We start from the raw sequence: 15,899 nt of genomic DNA, 5'->3' as shown, positions 1-15,899 counted from the left end.
ATACTTAAAAAGCCCCTAAAAATTCCAGTAGGAAACTCTTAGATCTGATAAACATTTTCAGCAGAGTAACAGACACAGAGATCAACATGTTTCTATACGTTAGGAGTGAACATGCTGAGAGTGACACCAGATCTCTACAATGAAGCCTACAAACCACACACACATGAACGCACGCACGCACACGCACACTCACACACACAAAAGAAGTAGAGGAGAATCCTAGAGGGATGAAAGGCCTTCTGTGTTCATGGATCAGCAGAAAGAACAGTGTCAAAATGGCTACAATATACAAAGTAACCTATGGATTCAAGCTGACCCTGTGAAAACTCCAATGGATGCCAAAGAGCCTTCTTGTACTTTCATGTCTTTCTTTAAAATTTCACACACTAGAAAAAACACATTCATCTTCCGAGTCTAGTATATTTCACTTAATACGATAACCTCCAAACAGCTTTGTTCTTTATGGTTGAATAATACTCCACAGTGTATGTATACATGCTACATTTTCTTTATTATTTTCCTCATTCATTCATGTTCATGTTAATTAGCACCTAAGCTCATTCTTAACTTAGCAACAGCTGACATTGCTGTACTGATCATCTGCAGGCAGACAGTCCTATTGCACACAGTACTCCATTTGCTCAGGGTTGCTTTGGCTAGTTGGAATCCATTGTACTTCCAAATAAATTTTATCACTGCTTCATTTAGCCTCCTTAGTTACGCTTATTCCTAGGTATTTTATTGCGGTTTTCTGGGCTGTCTGTACATGGTTTTGTTGGAAAGAGGAGGGAACCAATGTTAAAAATCAGCTGGGACAAGAGAAGGTGACCTCAACATAGTAAAGGGTATGTATGAAAATGTCACAATGAAACTCATTATTTTGTATACCACACATAATAAAAATAATTTACAAATTACTTTTCTTGTAAAAAATACAAATCACTTCCTTTGGCTGGTTTTTAGAGAACATTATAATCCCAAAACTTTTATCATCATAGCTAATGAGGGAAAGGAAATGTACTGAAAACTAATGCCAGGCAATATATAACTTCCTATTCTCAAGCAATTTTCATGGCCCATCAGGAATTCAGCCAGGCTCTATTAAGAGAGATTTACTGTCTGAACCATACAAGCAATAATTACATGAATAAGCGCACCTAAGGTTCTTTAGCCAGTAGATTAGGGACGGCATGTTGAGCAGCACCACCCAAGCCAGTAGGTTGATCATTGTGCCGTGCATGCGCAGACTGTCCTCAGCGTCGTTAGCAGACAGGCGAAGACTTTGTACTGAAGAGTCTTTATGGTGGTTGGACTTTTTTTCACTTCTTCTAGAGTGTTTGGGATTCTAGAAGGCAATAAAAGAAGGTCAAGATAGGAATAAACAGTAAGTTCAAGATATCGCTTAGAATCAATCTTACTCAACTACTTAACTAAATCATCTTTTATTATCATGCATAAATACTGAAGTTACTTTGCTAAAAGCACTTTAAAATTGTTATCATCACAAGAGTTTTATTCTTTTTTGATTTGTTTGAGATTGGATCATGCTAAGTTACCCTGGCTGATCTCAAACTCTTCAGTTCAAGTCACCCATCTGCTTCAGCTTCCTGGGTGCTTGAAATACCACCATCTGTGACCATGTCCAACTACACATTTTTGACTTCTTATTTTTATTGTTAGTAATAACTCAAAATAATCTTTTTAACAACAAAGTGACATAGGTACCCTACGAGCAAGTTAAAGAGAACAATTCAAGTCTACTTTAATATTCCTTAACTTTACTTAAAGTTACTTAAATTCACAATTCCTTTTAAAGACTATAAGATTGTAACACATACCCAAAAAACTTCAAAACACAACGTAAAAACCAAATGTATATTTCCTCATGTGCTTTCATACTAGTATGTAGTGTTTAAGAAACAAAGCTCACCACTGGCTGGCTGTTTTTAAAAGTCATTAGGCTGGCTTGCAGATGGACAACCTAGGAAGAGAAGATGGTTATAACTTTATTTGTATTAGGAACAAAAACAATAGATTTAAAAAACACCTTAAAACTGAGAAGCATTACATAATCTGAAAATTGAAAAAATATAAACATGGAGCTGGAGAGATGGCTCAGTGATTAAGACCACCAACAGATCTTACATAGGACCTGGGTTTAGTTTCAAGGCCCTACAGGGCTCATGAGCTACCTTCAATCCACTTCCAGGGGGTTCTGATGCCCTCTTCTGGCCTCATGGGTACTGCACACACACAGTTCAGATAAAACATTCATACACATAAAATACAGGTAGTAATGAAAACATTAAAAAATAAGCAACCAGGCTTCATTTAAACATTTGAAATCAGTATTCTATAAAAGATAAATCGTCATAAATGCTAACTTTTATGGATTTAAAAGAAAAACTCAAATGGAAACAATACACACTTTCATAGTGTGTAGAGACCGTTTTAATCCTGTGACATGTTTGATAGCACCTTACTACAAAATCCTACATGACTCACAGGTCAAAAGTTTGATTATATTTAATATTAGATAAAAATGTTCATCGAAAAAATTTTGTAAGTTTATTGTTTCCTCTAAATTAAAAATCTGAGGGAGTTTTGTCTATTGAGTCATCTTTTAAAAAGTATCTAATTGAGTGGGAGGCTGGAACTCCAGCCCGGAAGAAGTGGCAGAGAGAGGCCTGATCTTCAGGCTGGAGCAGCATCAGAGGTAGGCCAGAGCCTCAGGCCCAGCAGCAGTGTCAGAGGGAGGCACCAGCCTCAGGACCAGGAGCAAGGGTGAGATGACAGCAGCAGTTTCCAGCAGTAGCTTCCAAAACTATCACAAGAAGTTCCTCTGGGAAAGAGCACCTGTGTCCCAGCCAGCATCCACTATCATTTCCCAATTCGAGATACCCTGATGCTACATCGACCACCTACACCTAGAACAGTAATCACTGGAGTTGTGATCCTGCCTCCAACAGGAGAAGCATCCCCTGGAGCTGTAGCCCCACCTGCACCTCAAGGAGCGGCCACCTGAGGCTTGGGCCCATTTCCACCTGGAGGAACAATCACCAGAGGATCTTCTCTGCTTGTGCCTGAAGGAGTGGTCAATGAAGCCATAGCCCCGAACTATACCAATTGGAGAAAGAGAGACTCCCCAGAAGCCCAAGCTCCACCTATGCTAATTAGAGGAAGAGATGCGTACACAACAAGGTAAGAACACACTCAACAGTATAAAGAGCAATACAGCACCACTAGAAACTAGTAGTGCTACAATAGCAAGAACCGATGACCTAAACATAGCTTTATGATGGTGATTGAGGCATTAAAGAGGAAATGAAAAAAATCCATTAAAGAAATAGAGGAAAAATTGAATTAGATATCAACAAATCCCTTAAAGAAAAAGCAATCAAACAAGTAAAGGGGATGATTCAAGACTTGAAATCTGAAATAGAGACAAAAAAGAAAACACAAACTGAAGGAATTCTGGAAATGGAAAATTAGGGTAAATGATCGGGAACCACAAATGCAAGGATAACTAACAGGATACAAGAGATGGAAGAGAGAATCTCAGGTTTTGAAGACACGATAGAGGAAATAAATTCATCAGTGAAAGACAATTGTAAATCTACCAAATCATTAACACAAAAACATGTAGGAAATCTGGGACACTATGAAAAGACTGAACTAAGAATAATAGGGATAGAAGAAGGAGAAGTCCAACTCAAAGGCACAGAAAATATATTCAACAAAATCATAGAAGAAAACTTTCCCAATCTAAAGAAGGACGTGCCTATGAAAAAACAAAAAGCTTATAGAACACAAAATAGAGTGGACCACAAAAAAGTCCCCCCGCCACATAATAATCAAAACAATAAGCATACAGAAAAAAGAATATTAAGAGCTGCAAATGAGAAAGGCCAGGTAACATATAAAAGCAGACCCATCAGAATTACACCTGACTTCTTAATGGAAACAATGAAAGCCAGAAGGCCCTGGACAGGTGTTATGCAAACAGTAAGAAACCACGGATGCCAGCCCAGACTGCTGCACCCAGAAAAGCTTTCAATAACCATAGTTGGAGAAAACAAGATATTACATGATAAAACCAACAATACCTACCCACAAACTCAGCCCTACAGAAAGTACGAGAAGGAAAATGCCAACCCAAGGAAGTCGCCTACATCCACAAGAACACAGGCAATAGATGATCTCACAGCAACAAAGCCCAAAGAAAGGAAACACACACACAATGCCACCACTACCAACAAAAACAAAAATAACAGGAGCTAGCGATCACTGGCCACTAACATCCTTTAATATAAATGGACTCAATTCATCTATAAAAGACACAGGCTAACAGATTGCATACAAAAACAGAATCCATTCTTCTGCTGCATACAAGAAACACACCTCAAGCTCACAGACAGACATAACCTTAGAGTAAAGCGTTGGGAAAAAAATTTCCAATCAAATGGACCTAAGAAACAAGCTGGCGTTGCTATCCTAATATCTAATACAATAGACTTCAAACTAAAATCAATAAAAAAGATAAAGAAGGGCATTTCATATTCATGACAGGAAAAATCCATCAAGAGGAAATTTCATTTCTGAACATCTATGCCCAAACACAAGGGCTCTTACATTTGTAAAAGAAAACTTTACTAAAGCTTAAATCACAAACTAAGCCCTACATGTTAATAGTAGGATACTTAAACACCTTACTCTCACCACTGGACAGGTCTACCAGACAGAAACTTAACAGAGAAATAAGAGCACTAACATGCTATGACTCAAATGGACTCAACAGTCAACTATAGAACATTCCACCCAAACACAAAAGAATATACCTTCTTCTCAGTACCTCATAGAATCTTCTCTAAGATCGACCACATATTCGGCAACATAGCAAACCTCAACAGATACAAAAAAAATTGGAATAATCCCGTGTCCTATCGAATAACCACAGCTTAAAGTTAGAATTTAACAGCAATATTAATTTCAGAAAGCCCACAAACACATGGAAATTGAATAATGCTCAACTGAATCACCATGGATCAAGGAAGAAAGAAAGAAAGAAAGAAGAAAAGAAGGAAGGAAGGAAAGACAGAAAGAAATTAAATACTTGCTAAAATTTAATGAAAACAACCACACAACATACCCAAACTTATGGGACACAATGAAAGCAGTGCTGAGAGGAAAGTTCATAGTACTAAGTGCCCACATGAAGAAACTGGAAAAATCCCACACTAGTGAATTAACAGAACAACTGAAAGCTCTAGAACAAAAAGGAGCAAACTCACCCAGAAGGAGTAGATGGCAAGAAATAGTCAAATTGAGGGCTGAAATCAATGAAATAGAAACAAACAAAAGGAAACATACAAAGAATCCATGAAGCAAAGAGTTGGTCCTTTGACAAATTCAACAAAATAGACAAATCTTTATCCAAACTAACCAAAAGACAGAGAGAGAATATCCAAATTAACAAAATCAGAAACAAAAAGGGGGATATAACAATAGACACTAAGGAAATACAGAGAATCCAGAGAATCATCAGGTCATACATCAAAAACCTGTACTCCACAAAATTTGAAAACTTTAAGGAGATGGACAATTTTCAGATAAGTACCACATACCAAAATTAAAACAAGAACAAATAAATAACTTAAATACACCTATAACCCCTAAGGAAATAGAAACAGTTATCAATAGTTTCCCAACCAAAAAGGCTCAGGCCCAGATGGTTTCAGTGCAGAATTCTACCATATGATCAAAGAAGAACTAATACCAATACTCCTCAAACTATTCTACACGGCAGAAACAGATACCCAAATCATACAAAGATGCAACTAGGCAGATATCTTGCTTGTACAAATAAAGCCTGTCTGGGGGTCAGAGGATGGAGCTTGCCACTAAATAACCATAGAGGTCTGGAGGTCTGTATAGACAGACAGAAAGTGAGGTAGCTGGGCAGAAATAGAGTATAAGCAGGAAGAAACAGGAACTTGCTCTTTTATCTGCTAAGACACAAAGGAGGTAAGATGTGCTGTGGCTTGCTCCTTCTCTCTGATCTCTCAGCATTTCCCTCTATATCTGACTCTGGTTTTTTATTATCTAGACCAATTAAGAACCCCATTTACAGGGAACACTCCTCCATTGCTGGTGGGAGTACAAACTTGTATAGCTGCTGTGGAAATCAATATGGCAATTTCTCAGAAAATTATGGATCAACCTACCTCAAGACCCTGCAATACCACTTTGGGGCATATTACTCAAAGGAGGCACATTCACACCACAAGGACATTTGCTCAACTATGTTCATAGCAGCAGTATTTGTAATAGCCAGATCTTGGAAATAACCTAGATGTCCCTCAACTGAAGAATGGATTAAAAAAAATGTGATACATTTACACAATGGAGTACTATTCAATGGTAAGAAACAATGACATCCTAAAATTTGCAGGCAAATGGACAGAATTAGAAAAAAACATCCTGAGTGAGGTAACTCAGATCCAGAAAGACAAATATAGTATATGCTCATTCATAAGTGGATATCAGACATAAAGCAAAACATATCCAGCCTACAATCCACAACCCCAGAGAAGCTAGAACCCTCTTTCAGAAACAGATGGAAGCAGGTACAGAAATCCACAACTAACCATTGGGCCAAGCTCCTGAAGTACAATTGAAGTGAGGGAGGAGAAAAGACTACGATGGGGAAACCCACAGAATCTGCTGACCTGAGCTAGTGAGAGATCACTGACTCCAGTCAGACAAATGGGGAACCTGCATAACACCAAACTAGGCTCCCTTAATATTATAAGGGACAATAGTGTGGCTGGGACAGTATATGAGGTCACTGGCAGTGAGTCCAAGATCTAACTCTAATGTACAAACTGACTTAGTAGGGCCCATTCTATATGAAGAGATATCTTGCTCAACCTAGACACAGGGGTGTGGGGGGTGGAGAGGTGCCTTGGTCCTGCCTCAATGACACGATGGGACAGACTTAGCAGACTTCCTAGGAAGAGCAAGAGAGGGGAGCATGAGGAGAGAAGGGAGGGGCACTAGGATTGGAATATAAAAAATAAATTAATAAAAAATAAAAAATATTTTTAAAATTCAGCATGAATATTAAAAAAATATCTAATTAAAAATACAGAATCTAACCTATCATTTATAAACTGAAGTAGCTCTAGACAGCTTTTCGGATTTACAAAAGTTCCCTTTAGAAAACTGAAAATAATCTACAGTGTGCATGTCTTAATTTAAAAGAGGCAGAGTCTCAATGAAAAGTTAAAAACAATATTAGATGTGGTGCCAACAGTCCATATACCTGAGCAATTATCCAGTATGGTACCAAGAGTCCACCCACATAATCAACTATTCAGTGTGGTGTAGACAGTCCACCTACATGATCAACACACCACACACGAGCTTGTTGCCTCCTGGATCCCCTTGGAGGCTGTTGGTTTATTCAGTATTTTCTGCTGCAGTAAAATCATCGCTTAATTGTTATCATTGCCTTTGGTTCTTCAGCACATGTCAGCATTCATTGACATGACTGACAACTTGATTAAAACTAACAACTGTTTATTTTCCTACTCATAGTCTTAAAGGCGTGAGTAAGTCTATTCTAATAAAATGTTTAAAAAGTTAACAATCAAATAAAAAGTGACCTAAAGCATACTATATCTTCTCCCTTTGTTTTAGCCAACACCCCAACTCAGACCAATAATGTCAATTCTTAACTAAATATAAGTTATATTTAAGTAAATATAAGTTAAATAACCAAGATGCAAACAAAACAAAACAAAACAAAAAACCTTTACATCAACTTTCTGACATAATAGAGGGTTGCACTCAGGAGTAATCACAACCTTTTGTTAATAATACCCATGGGGCATTTTATGGTGCCTAAAACATAGCCAAGCCTTTTGGCTTTCCTGATCCAACATACCTTAAACACATAGTACAGATAAGACAGAAGTATGGCAAGTGCTCCACAAGTTGTCCAGCTCACGATGAGAAAGACAACTATCAAAACAGGCAAGTCTGGTGATATCACCTTGATATCTTTAGGAAGTTCGGCAGGTCTGGAATAAAAGGAAAAAGTTTTTTAAAATACAGTATATTTACACAGTTCACAAAAGAGGAAAAGAACCCCTCGTGTCACAAGAGGAACATTCCAATCCATGATCTCGTGTGTTAGGCCATAGCCAAAAATGCTGATGCACTAATGAAACTGTAAAATAAGCTTCTGGTTATGTGTATAAAGTAATATAAAACAACTGCATTTTGGACTTGGAGTTTGGTCCCATCCTCACGATTCTTCATAATGCATATGCAAATATTTCAAAATCTAAGACAGTTTGGAGTTGGAAACATCCAGCACCTGAGCATTCCAGATGGAGATCACTCAAGCTCATGTGCACTATCAGCTTCCCATCTGGTTATTAACATGTGAGGGACACAAAGAAATCTATAGACACAACTGTAAAAAGTAAGCGCAAAGTAAACTACAATGTTTCTCAACAAAGGTAAGAGGTGACATGTAGTTTTATAACACACTGTGATGATTACTTTCTTCAGTCATACTATGCCTGGTCGTACTGTGCCTGGCCGCTTACAGATCCTGTGTCATACATGCCCAGTCCTGACAGGAGAGCAGATACTGTGAGCCTGAGGTGTCAGTGACAAAAACCCGAGAACCACCCCGGAACAGCGAGGGAAGCAGCAGCGTCTGTAACCTCCCGTGTGACAGGAAACCACATCACAGTCATCCGGCATGGAGGAGTCAAGAGAAAACTAGATTGGGGGTGTTATCAGAAAAGTCACTAGTAATTTTAAATTCAGACTGCCTTTGGGCCTGTAATACAGCTCCAGGCTGTTTTCAGGGTCTTTATCCATCCATCCAGTCAGATGGTAAAGACCAGGACTGAAGTCAGAGTCTTTATCTATAAAATAAATGATGACTAAAGCTTTTAGGATTTCCTATTGGAATACTGTGTACACACATATGATTTTATACTTTCCCCTCCTCTCTCTGCCTCCTCTTCCTTGCAGTGCTGAGGCTCAAGTTTAGGTCCCAGCAATACTAGTAAATACTAGACACAGGCTCTTCCTCCAGGCTACACCCCATCGTAATATTTTCTTCACTAAGAGCAGTGAGAAAGTTTTTAGGACAGCCTTACCTTTTCAGAGCTAGCCACAGTGAAGAAAGGAGCTGCACACATGTAGAAGAGAGCAGGCCGCTCCAGTATGCAGTGCATGTTCCAAACAGGAAGAGGATCAAGGATACAAGGGGGAAGCACATACTCTGGCTAGTTAGAACAATGGCATCTAATTCCGGTAATAATACTGCATCCCATAATTCCTTAAACCATTTATACCTGTAAAACGGACAAGTGAAATCGTAAGACAGAAGCAAAACAACCCAAAATTCCAACAACTAATGTTTATAGCCATCTATTAGAAGTCTTAAAGGGATAAGATAGTTTGTAAAACATACCGAAAACAAATCTTAATTCTTTTTGGTTTGTTTTTCAGATAAGTGCTATGTAGCTCAGACTGGCTTTGAAGTACAGATCTTCCTGCCTCCACCTCCTGGGTGTTGGGATTACAAGTGTGTGCAATCATGCATGGAATTGCTTCATTCCTGTGTGTGTGTGTGTGTGTGTGTGTGATTGTATGAGTAAGTGTGTGTATATTGTGTGCATGAGTGAGTATGTGTACATGGTGTGGGTGAGTGTGAATGTGTGTGATTGTATCAGTGTGTATATGTGTGAATGTGTGTGAGTGTATGTGTGAATGAGTGTAGGTATATGCATATGATGTGTGTGAGTGTGTGGATGTGTGATTGTGTGAGTGAATGAGTATATATTGTGTGAGTGTGTGCATGTGTGTGTGAGTGTATTGTGTAAGTATGTGTATGTGTGCATGTGTGTGAGTGTGTGTGTGTGTGTGTGTGTGTGTGTGTGTGTGGCCAGAAGAGTATACTGAACACCTCCCTCTACAGCTCTATACCTTATTCCCTTAGGATAGGGTCTGTCACTGAACTGGTGGTTTTACATTTCATCCAGCAGGCTCTCAGGGTCTGGCTGCCTTTGCCCACTTAATGTTGGAGTTTTACAAGCAAACACAAACAACTGCTTTTTATGTGGATGCTGGGGATTCAAACTCATGTTTTCACAGTAAGTACTTTTACATAACAAGTGAGCTTCCCAGCCCTTGGCTCTTAATTCTTTTGAACAAGTACTCTTGGAAGGTTGACAGCAACCACATGTTTAGTCACTCTTAATTCTTTTGAACAAGGTAATGAGTCTACTAACTGTTAAGTATCCGAGTCCAGGGCCTTTATTCCTATCAATCACTGCATGAACTAATAAAGCCAACAGGTATTTAGAATGACAGAATGAAAAAAGTCTAAGAAATAATTCTTAATTAAAAAATTACTGAATGTGAGTAAATCAGTAACAAACATTAACTTGGTTAAAATTAAAGCTTTTAGATTTCTAGACACATGTAATATATAATTACTTATATATAAAGATAACTACTTTTGAAATGATCACATTACTGACAATAAATGTTGACAGACATATTGGACTTTTTCCTAAAAGTTCCAGTTTAATAAAACATATCAATTGCCAAATATTTACAAAAATCCATACTACATTATGAAACTAAACATTATTATTTTACAAACAAAATTAAAGCAGAATCACAGATAATAAAACTTACCCCAACAAAAACTTAATCATAATTACAAATGGATCAACTTTGTATGGTTTGGCTTCTTTATCCAACATAATTGAATATTCTAAGCAGTAACCTGGTAATTGAAGAAAATCACTTGTGTGCAACAAAGAATTCACAGCAATTAAACAGATAAACTTTATCTCACCATGCCAATGTAACATGCAGCAAAAGAACAACACTGCACACCAGAAACTGCAGGGTTGTTCTCTCTACCAGAGAGTACTCTTGGGAGGTTGACTGTAATCACACGTTTAGTCACTCACCAAGTAAACAGAAGGTTTCAAGGCCAGGGCCTCACAATGTGCATTTTTACAAATATTAATAAGTGATGTAAATAACAGCTTTATTGAGATATAATTCTTATGCCAAACAATTCATCCATATGAAGTCCATAGATTCAATGGCTTTAGTATATTTGGTTATGTATCCACTAACACCATCAGTCTCAGAACATTTTCATCACCCCCAAAAAACTGTTTGCCTTGAAATTATTCACTGTTTGGTAGTCACTAATCTATCTTTGTCATTATAGATATTCTTATTCTGGAAATGTTCTATAAAAGGGATCATATAATGTAAGGTCTTTTGTGATTAGCTTCTTTCATTCAATAAGTGTTCAGATTCAACCATATTTTAAGATACACAGGGAATGTTTTTGAGGTGTTAGGAATCGAACCCAGTGAGGACCTCATGCATGCCAGCAAGTGTCCTATCACTGAGAGATACCCGCAGCCCTTCATTTCTTTTCATTGTTGAATACATCCTTTTAGCAACTGCTTTGCTTACTATGACTAGTACTACTGTGGACATTTGTGTACATGTTTTTATGTGGATGAAAGCTTTCAATTCTCTTTGGTGTGTTCCTGAGACTAGAGGTGTTGGGTTCTATGGTAACTCTATTCACCATTGGAGGAACTGTTAGACTGTTTTCCACAGTTGAGTATGAAGGTCACAGTCTCTCCTTTTCCTTATTAGCATATTATCATTTTATTATGCTCATTCTAGTGGGTACAATCTATAAGTGACTTATGATTTGCATACTAGGAACATAAAGGGGATCTGACACTCACACAGACATGCAAACAAACACTAATGAAAACAAAAAGGCCGGTGCTGGAGCAGATCACATTTCTTTCTGTAGAATACAGGTTAACACATTAAATATGAACAATAGATTCACAAAGGCCATTCAAGGACATTGAAGTTTTATGATTTTATGAAGACCATTAAAGAATTGAGTCATTAAAAAAAGGTTTGGCCCACAGAAATGGTGAGGAGGCTTCCTGACTTTCTATAAGTGGGCCTCGCTCTTTCCCCCATCTCCTGTCTCCTTTGCCTAGCCAAGGTTTAGCCTCTTGGGAACCATAGTCTCTACACCTCCTCAGAGTCATTCTGCCCTTCACTTTGCTGGTTCTGGGAGGCTGACTTTTGTGAACATACTTCTCTGGGCAACAGCAGAAAGAAGTAAGATTTCCCCACCTTCCCAGGTAAGGCCAGGGGACGGTGACAGCATCTTCTGTCTTCTTCGGGCCATGTGTAAGAGTTAAAGAGGAGTAGTGAAGCATTGGCTCAAAATTTAGGAGAAAAAAAGGCTAGGGCATGAGGGAGGAGAGAGACGGAAGGTGAGGAAAAGAAGGGAGGAAATGGAAGGAAGAGGAGAAATGAGAGGAGAGAGCAGGGTGGAAGGCGCGGGGTGCACCGGGAGGGAGAACAAGACTAGGGAGTGCGCACACACCACTGCAGGTCTATTCAACACAAGCAACCCAGGGGCTGCAGCAGCAACACGAGGGGAGCGTGTGGGACGAGAGGGGAACATGAAGTTCACAGCTCTAACTACTAACACGTGTTTCAAAAAATAGAGAGGACGGAAGAACACGTTCAACTCCATCCTTCTCCCTACTATTGATATTAGAGGATAGTTTATACCTGTTAGTGTTAATTTTCAATTATTTTAGGGTTGGGATTGGAAGGAGGTGTTCAGACTTAGACATCCCTTTCAGATAAGTTTAAAATTTAGGTGGAATGGATATGTTTAGCTTAGGATATAAGTACATTATAACTTAATTATCACCCTCTATGTATATATATTGTATATGTTTGAGTTTGTATCGAATTAAAATCTTCTATTTAGACTAAAAGGGGAATTGTAGGAGTGAACTCCACAAAGCTATCTGCCCATGAGGGTGGGGACAAGTAAATTAGTACAAGTAGAGATAAAAGGAAGCGAAAGGAAAAAGGACCTCCTCTTTTGGAAGCCGGCCATGCTTCTAACTCCCAGCTTGTGTGACTCTCTCTCTCTCTCTGGTAAATAAATATATTGTATCTCTTATAGCATCGACTATCATCATTAGGGATATGATCACCAAACCTAAATTATGAAAAACACAAAAGAACAAAATGTTTTCAACAAATTACAAGGGGGATGGTGAGATTGGGGGGAAATTGTAGCTACAAAATGTAATGATTAAACCTAAGAGCAAACTGCAGTGTGTGGATCTCACTAAGAGCATAAAAGACCTTAAAATCACTCTGCAGGCCGTTACCAACCCTCTCTGTCCTGTTGCAGCCATCCTTTCCTTCCTACTTCCTTCCTCATCTCCCCTCCTCCTGCCACTTGCTGTCTTATCTTCCTTATTTTTATGGGTCTTTTTATGTATATGGACACTTCTGTTCCTGAAAAAAAAATTGTACTGAAAAAATTAAAAAGACACGAAGAAGACCGGTCACAAAGTCACATGCTATCTTGGAGTTTCCAAGGACAGTGGTGGTGGCTAATTCTAAGCACTTTCTTATTATTCCTTCCAGTTCAGCATAATCTGAATAAATATGACCATGGGAATAAAGCCCAGGGTCAGTTCTTAGACTATACCAGGCTCTAGTTTTGATCTCCAGTACTAGAAAAGCAAAAAACAAAATCACCAGGGGAAAGTGACGTGCAGCTAAGAGTGGCTCTACTTTAAAATCTAAAACAAAATTGACTTTTAAAAAGAAAGCATTTTTACCTGTTGAGAAGAGAGAAAATAACTGCCCTCCATAAGCAAGAAGGATGCTAGATACAACGTAGGCAGGAAGAGCTCCACCATGGAATCTAACGACCTGGAAGACAAGACAATCAAATGTCAACTATAGAACACCTGTGCAGGTGAAACAAGCATCCTTTCCCACAAAATCAAAAGGTGATTCTTTACTATGCACACACTTACTTCTAGTAAGGAGCATTAAAACTCTAAGTAAATAAATATTAGCAATGTATAGCATTATAGAAAGAGCTAAGTTTCTCATCAGAGGCCTAATGAGATCCCATGCTACAAGGTGCTTTCAAAGCATCCTTACTGAGCACCGAGTGTTCAGTCATGATACTGGACATCCTACATGCATTATCTCATGCCCTTCTCAAAAACAACCCTTTGAAGTGGTTTTCATCCCTATTCAAAGTGCAAGAAGAATTCAGGTGTGGAGAATCCAATGGTTAACTTACTTTATCTCTATGTGCTTATTAATACCAATGTTCATAGGTGGTTATGAAGATAAAGCATAGTCACTGTTTAAAGCAGTTAAAATGCTAACTCTCACTATATACGCCATCAGAAATCCAGAGCTGTAATTATTAACCTTCGCTAAATTTGGAAACCCTGTGAAACTTGAACTTAAATTCAGCCTAAGCTCATAGTCAGTATGTTCCAGTACTTCAAGATGACATACCCTGTACAAAGCAGACTGTATTAAAAGCTATGGTAACTAAATTTTTCTGCTGGCATATGGTAATAAGCAAAATGATAGGCTCAATTGTGATACTTTTATACATGCACATTAAGTACTTCTCTTAATGTTAAAATTAATTTTCCTTAAAGTTATTCTCCATCCCATGGAGTCCTTTGAAAACATAAACTGTCTGGTAATCTGATACAGACTATGGAAACTGAAGCCTAACACGAAACAGTGTGTAAAAACTTCAAAAAGCTCAGTGTCTTCCTAGTTTTTCCAAGCTTGCCGGGTGTTTAGTGTTTCAAGAACTTTAAATGTATCCTCTTATGCCCCATCCCCCCAAGTCCTCTGAAGGAGTCTCACCCTGGCAGACAAAATAGGTTTAGGTTCAGAGACCACTAGCCTTCTGCAGTTAGAAATGTTGATAGGGAAGAGATTAGAAAAGAGATTAGAAAAAAATTAAATGTATAGCCCATTGTAGGGGTGAGCCCCACAAAGCTATCCCCTCTAAGGGCGGGGATAAGGAAATTTAGGACAGGTGGAGATAAAAGGAAGTGAAAGAGAAACGAATCCTTCTTCTCTCCTCCTCTGGAAGCCTGCCATGCTGCTGACTCCCTAGCCTTTTGTGTGTAAGTTCTTATTCTGGTAAATAAATATATTATATTCCATATTGCATTGACCTCGCTCATCAGCCCATGCTCAGTTTATAGCTTTGGTGGTAGAAGGAGAAAAACAAATAAAACGGAAAAGGTCATTTTTCAGCCAATTAACTTAAACACTAGCCACTGCTTGCTAATGTCATTAGGGAAATGTAAAGAACCCCTTGGCTCCAAGGGCAGCAGGGCAGAGGGAGAGCTTGCATGTGGCTACACAGGGTGTTGAGACAGTAGGATCACTTGAACTTAGCAGTGTAGAAAATGGCAGTGAAGTTCAGCAGCCTGGTGGGCTCACGAGCAGCTTTACCCCCCACTGAGCTGCATGTCTTCATACAAGGCACTCTACCCTTACATGTCAGCAGCAGCATGAGAAGAACAGCATCTACTTCACGGGGTGAGAGGCTTCATTAAGTGCATCTACATCATGCTACTACTTGTAATGGTAACTGACACAGGCAAGTGATTGAAAATGGCTATCCATCATGAACACACGTAACTGTCTTTGGAATCCGGAAAAATGTCCTACAGCGTGTTCTGAACACAAGATTTCTTTTAATGACAAAAGGCCTTCATTACAAGCATGTTATACTAGACTTGAATATAGCTGATCGGTAAGGTACTACATCGGCAGTCAGAAATTGGTCTTCAGGGTTAAACTGTAGACATGCTACATTTGGCTTAGTACTTGGCACAGTGTTTCCTTAAAATCTGAAGTATATGTCAATAGTGATAAATTTAAAACCTTAAAACCCAGATTTCAGTTTCCCTTAAAATGTAAAGATCAGGCAA

The 15,899-nt window shown here is 38.6% G+C and overlaps 1 protein-coding gene across 1 annotated transcript in view; it reads right to left on the bottom strand.

Annotated features, from left to right (window-relative positions):
- The window catches only part of Pgap1 (post-GPI attachment to proteins inositol deacylase 1), a 72,947-nt gene that overhangs the window by 13,089 nt on the left and 43,959 nt on the right, over positions 1-15,899 (bottom strand). The window contains exons 20-25 of the mRNA XM_040753620.1: positions 13,752-13,845; positions 10,732-10,822; positions 9,183-9,380; positions 7,949-8,084; positions 1,931-1,981; positions 1,158-1,345 (exon numbers count right to left, since the gene is read on the bottom strand). Of these exons, the coding sequence (XP_040609554.1) occupies positions 1,158-1,345; positions 1,931-1,981; positions 7,949-8,084; positions 9,183-9,380; positions 10,732-10,822; positions 13,752-13,845 (758 nt within the window). The remainder of the gene's footprint in view (positions 1-1,157; positions 1,346-1,930; positions 1,982-7,948; positions 8,085-9,182; positions 9,381-10,731; positions 10,823-13,751; positions 13,846-15,899) is intronic.

The sequence above is a fragment of the Mesocricetus auratus genome, unplaced genomic scaffold (assembly GCF_017639785.1).
Source record: "Mesocricetus auratus isolate SY011 unplaced genomic scaffold, BCM_Maur_2.0 Super-Scaffold_100010, whole genome shotgun sequence".
NCBI classification, from domain to species: Eukaryota; Metazoa; Chordata; class Mammalia; order Rodentia; family Cricetidae; genus Mesocricetus; species Mesocricetus auratus.
Note: the sequence above shows the minus strand (reverse complement) of the source record. Positions and strands in the feature narration are given on the sequence as shown.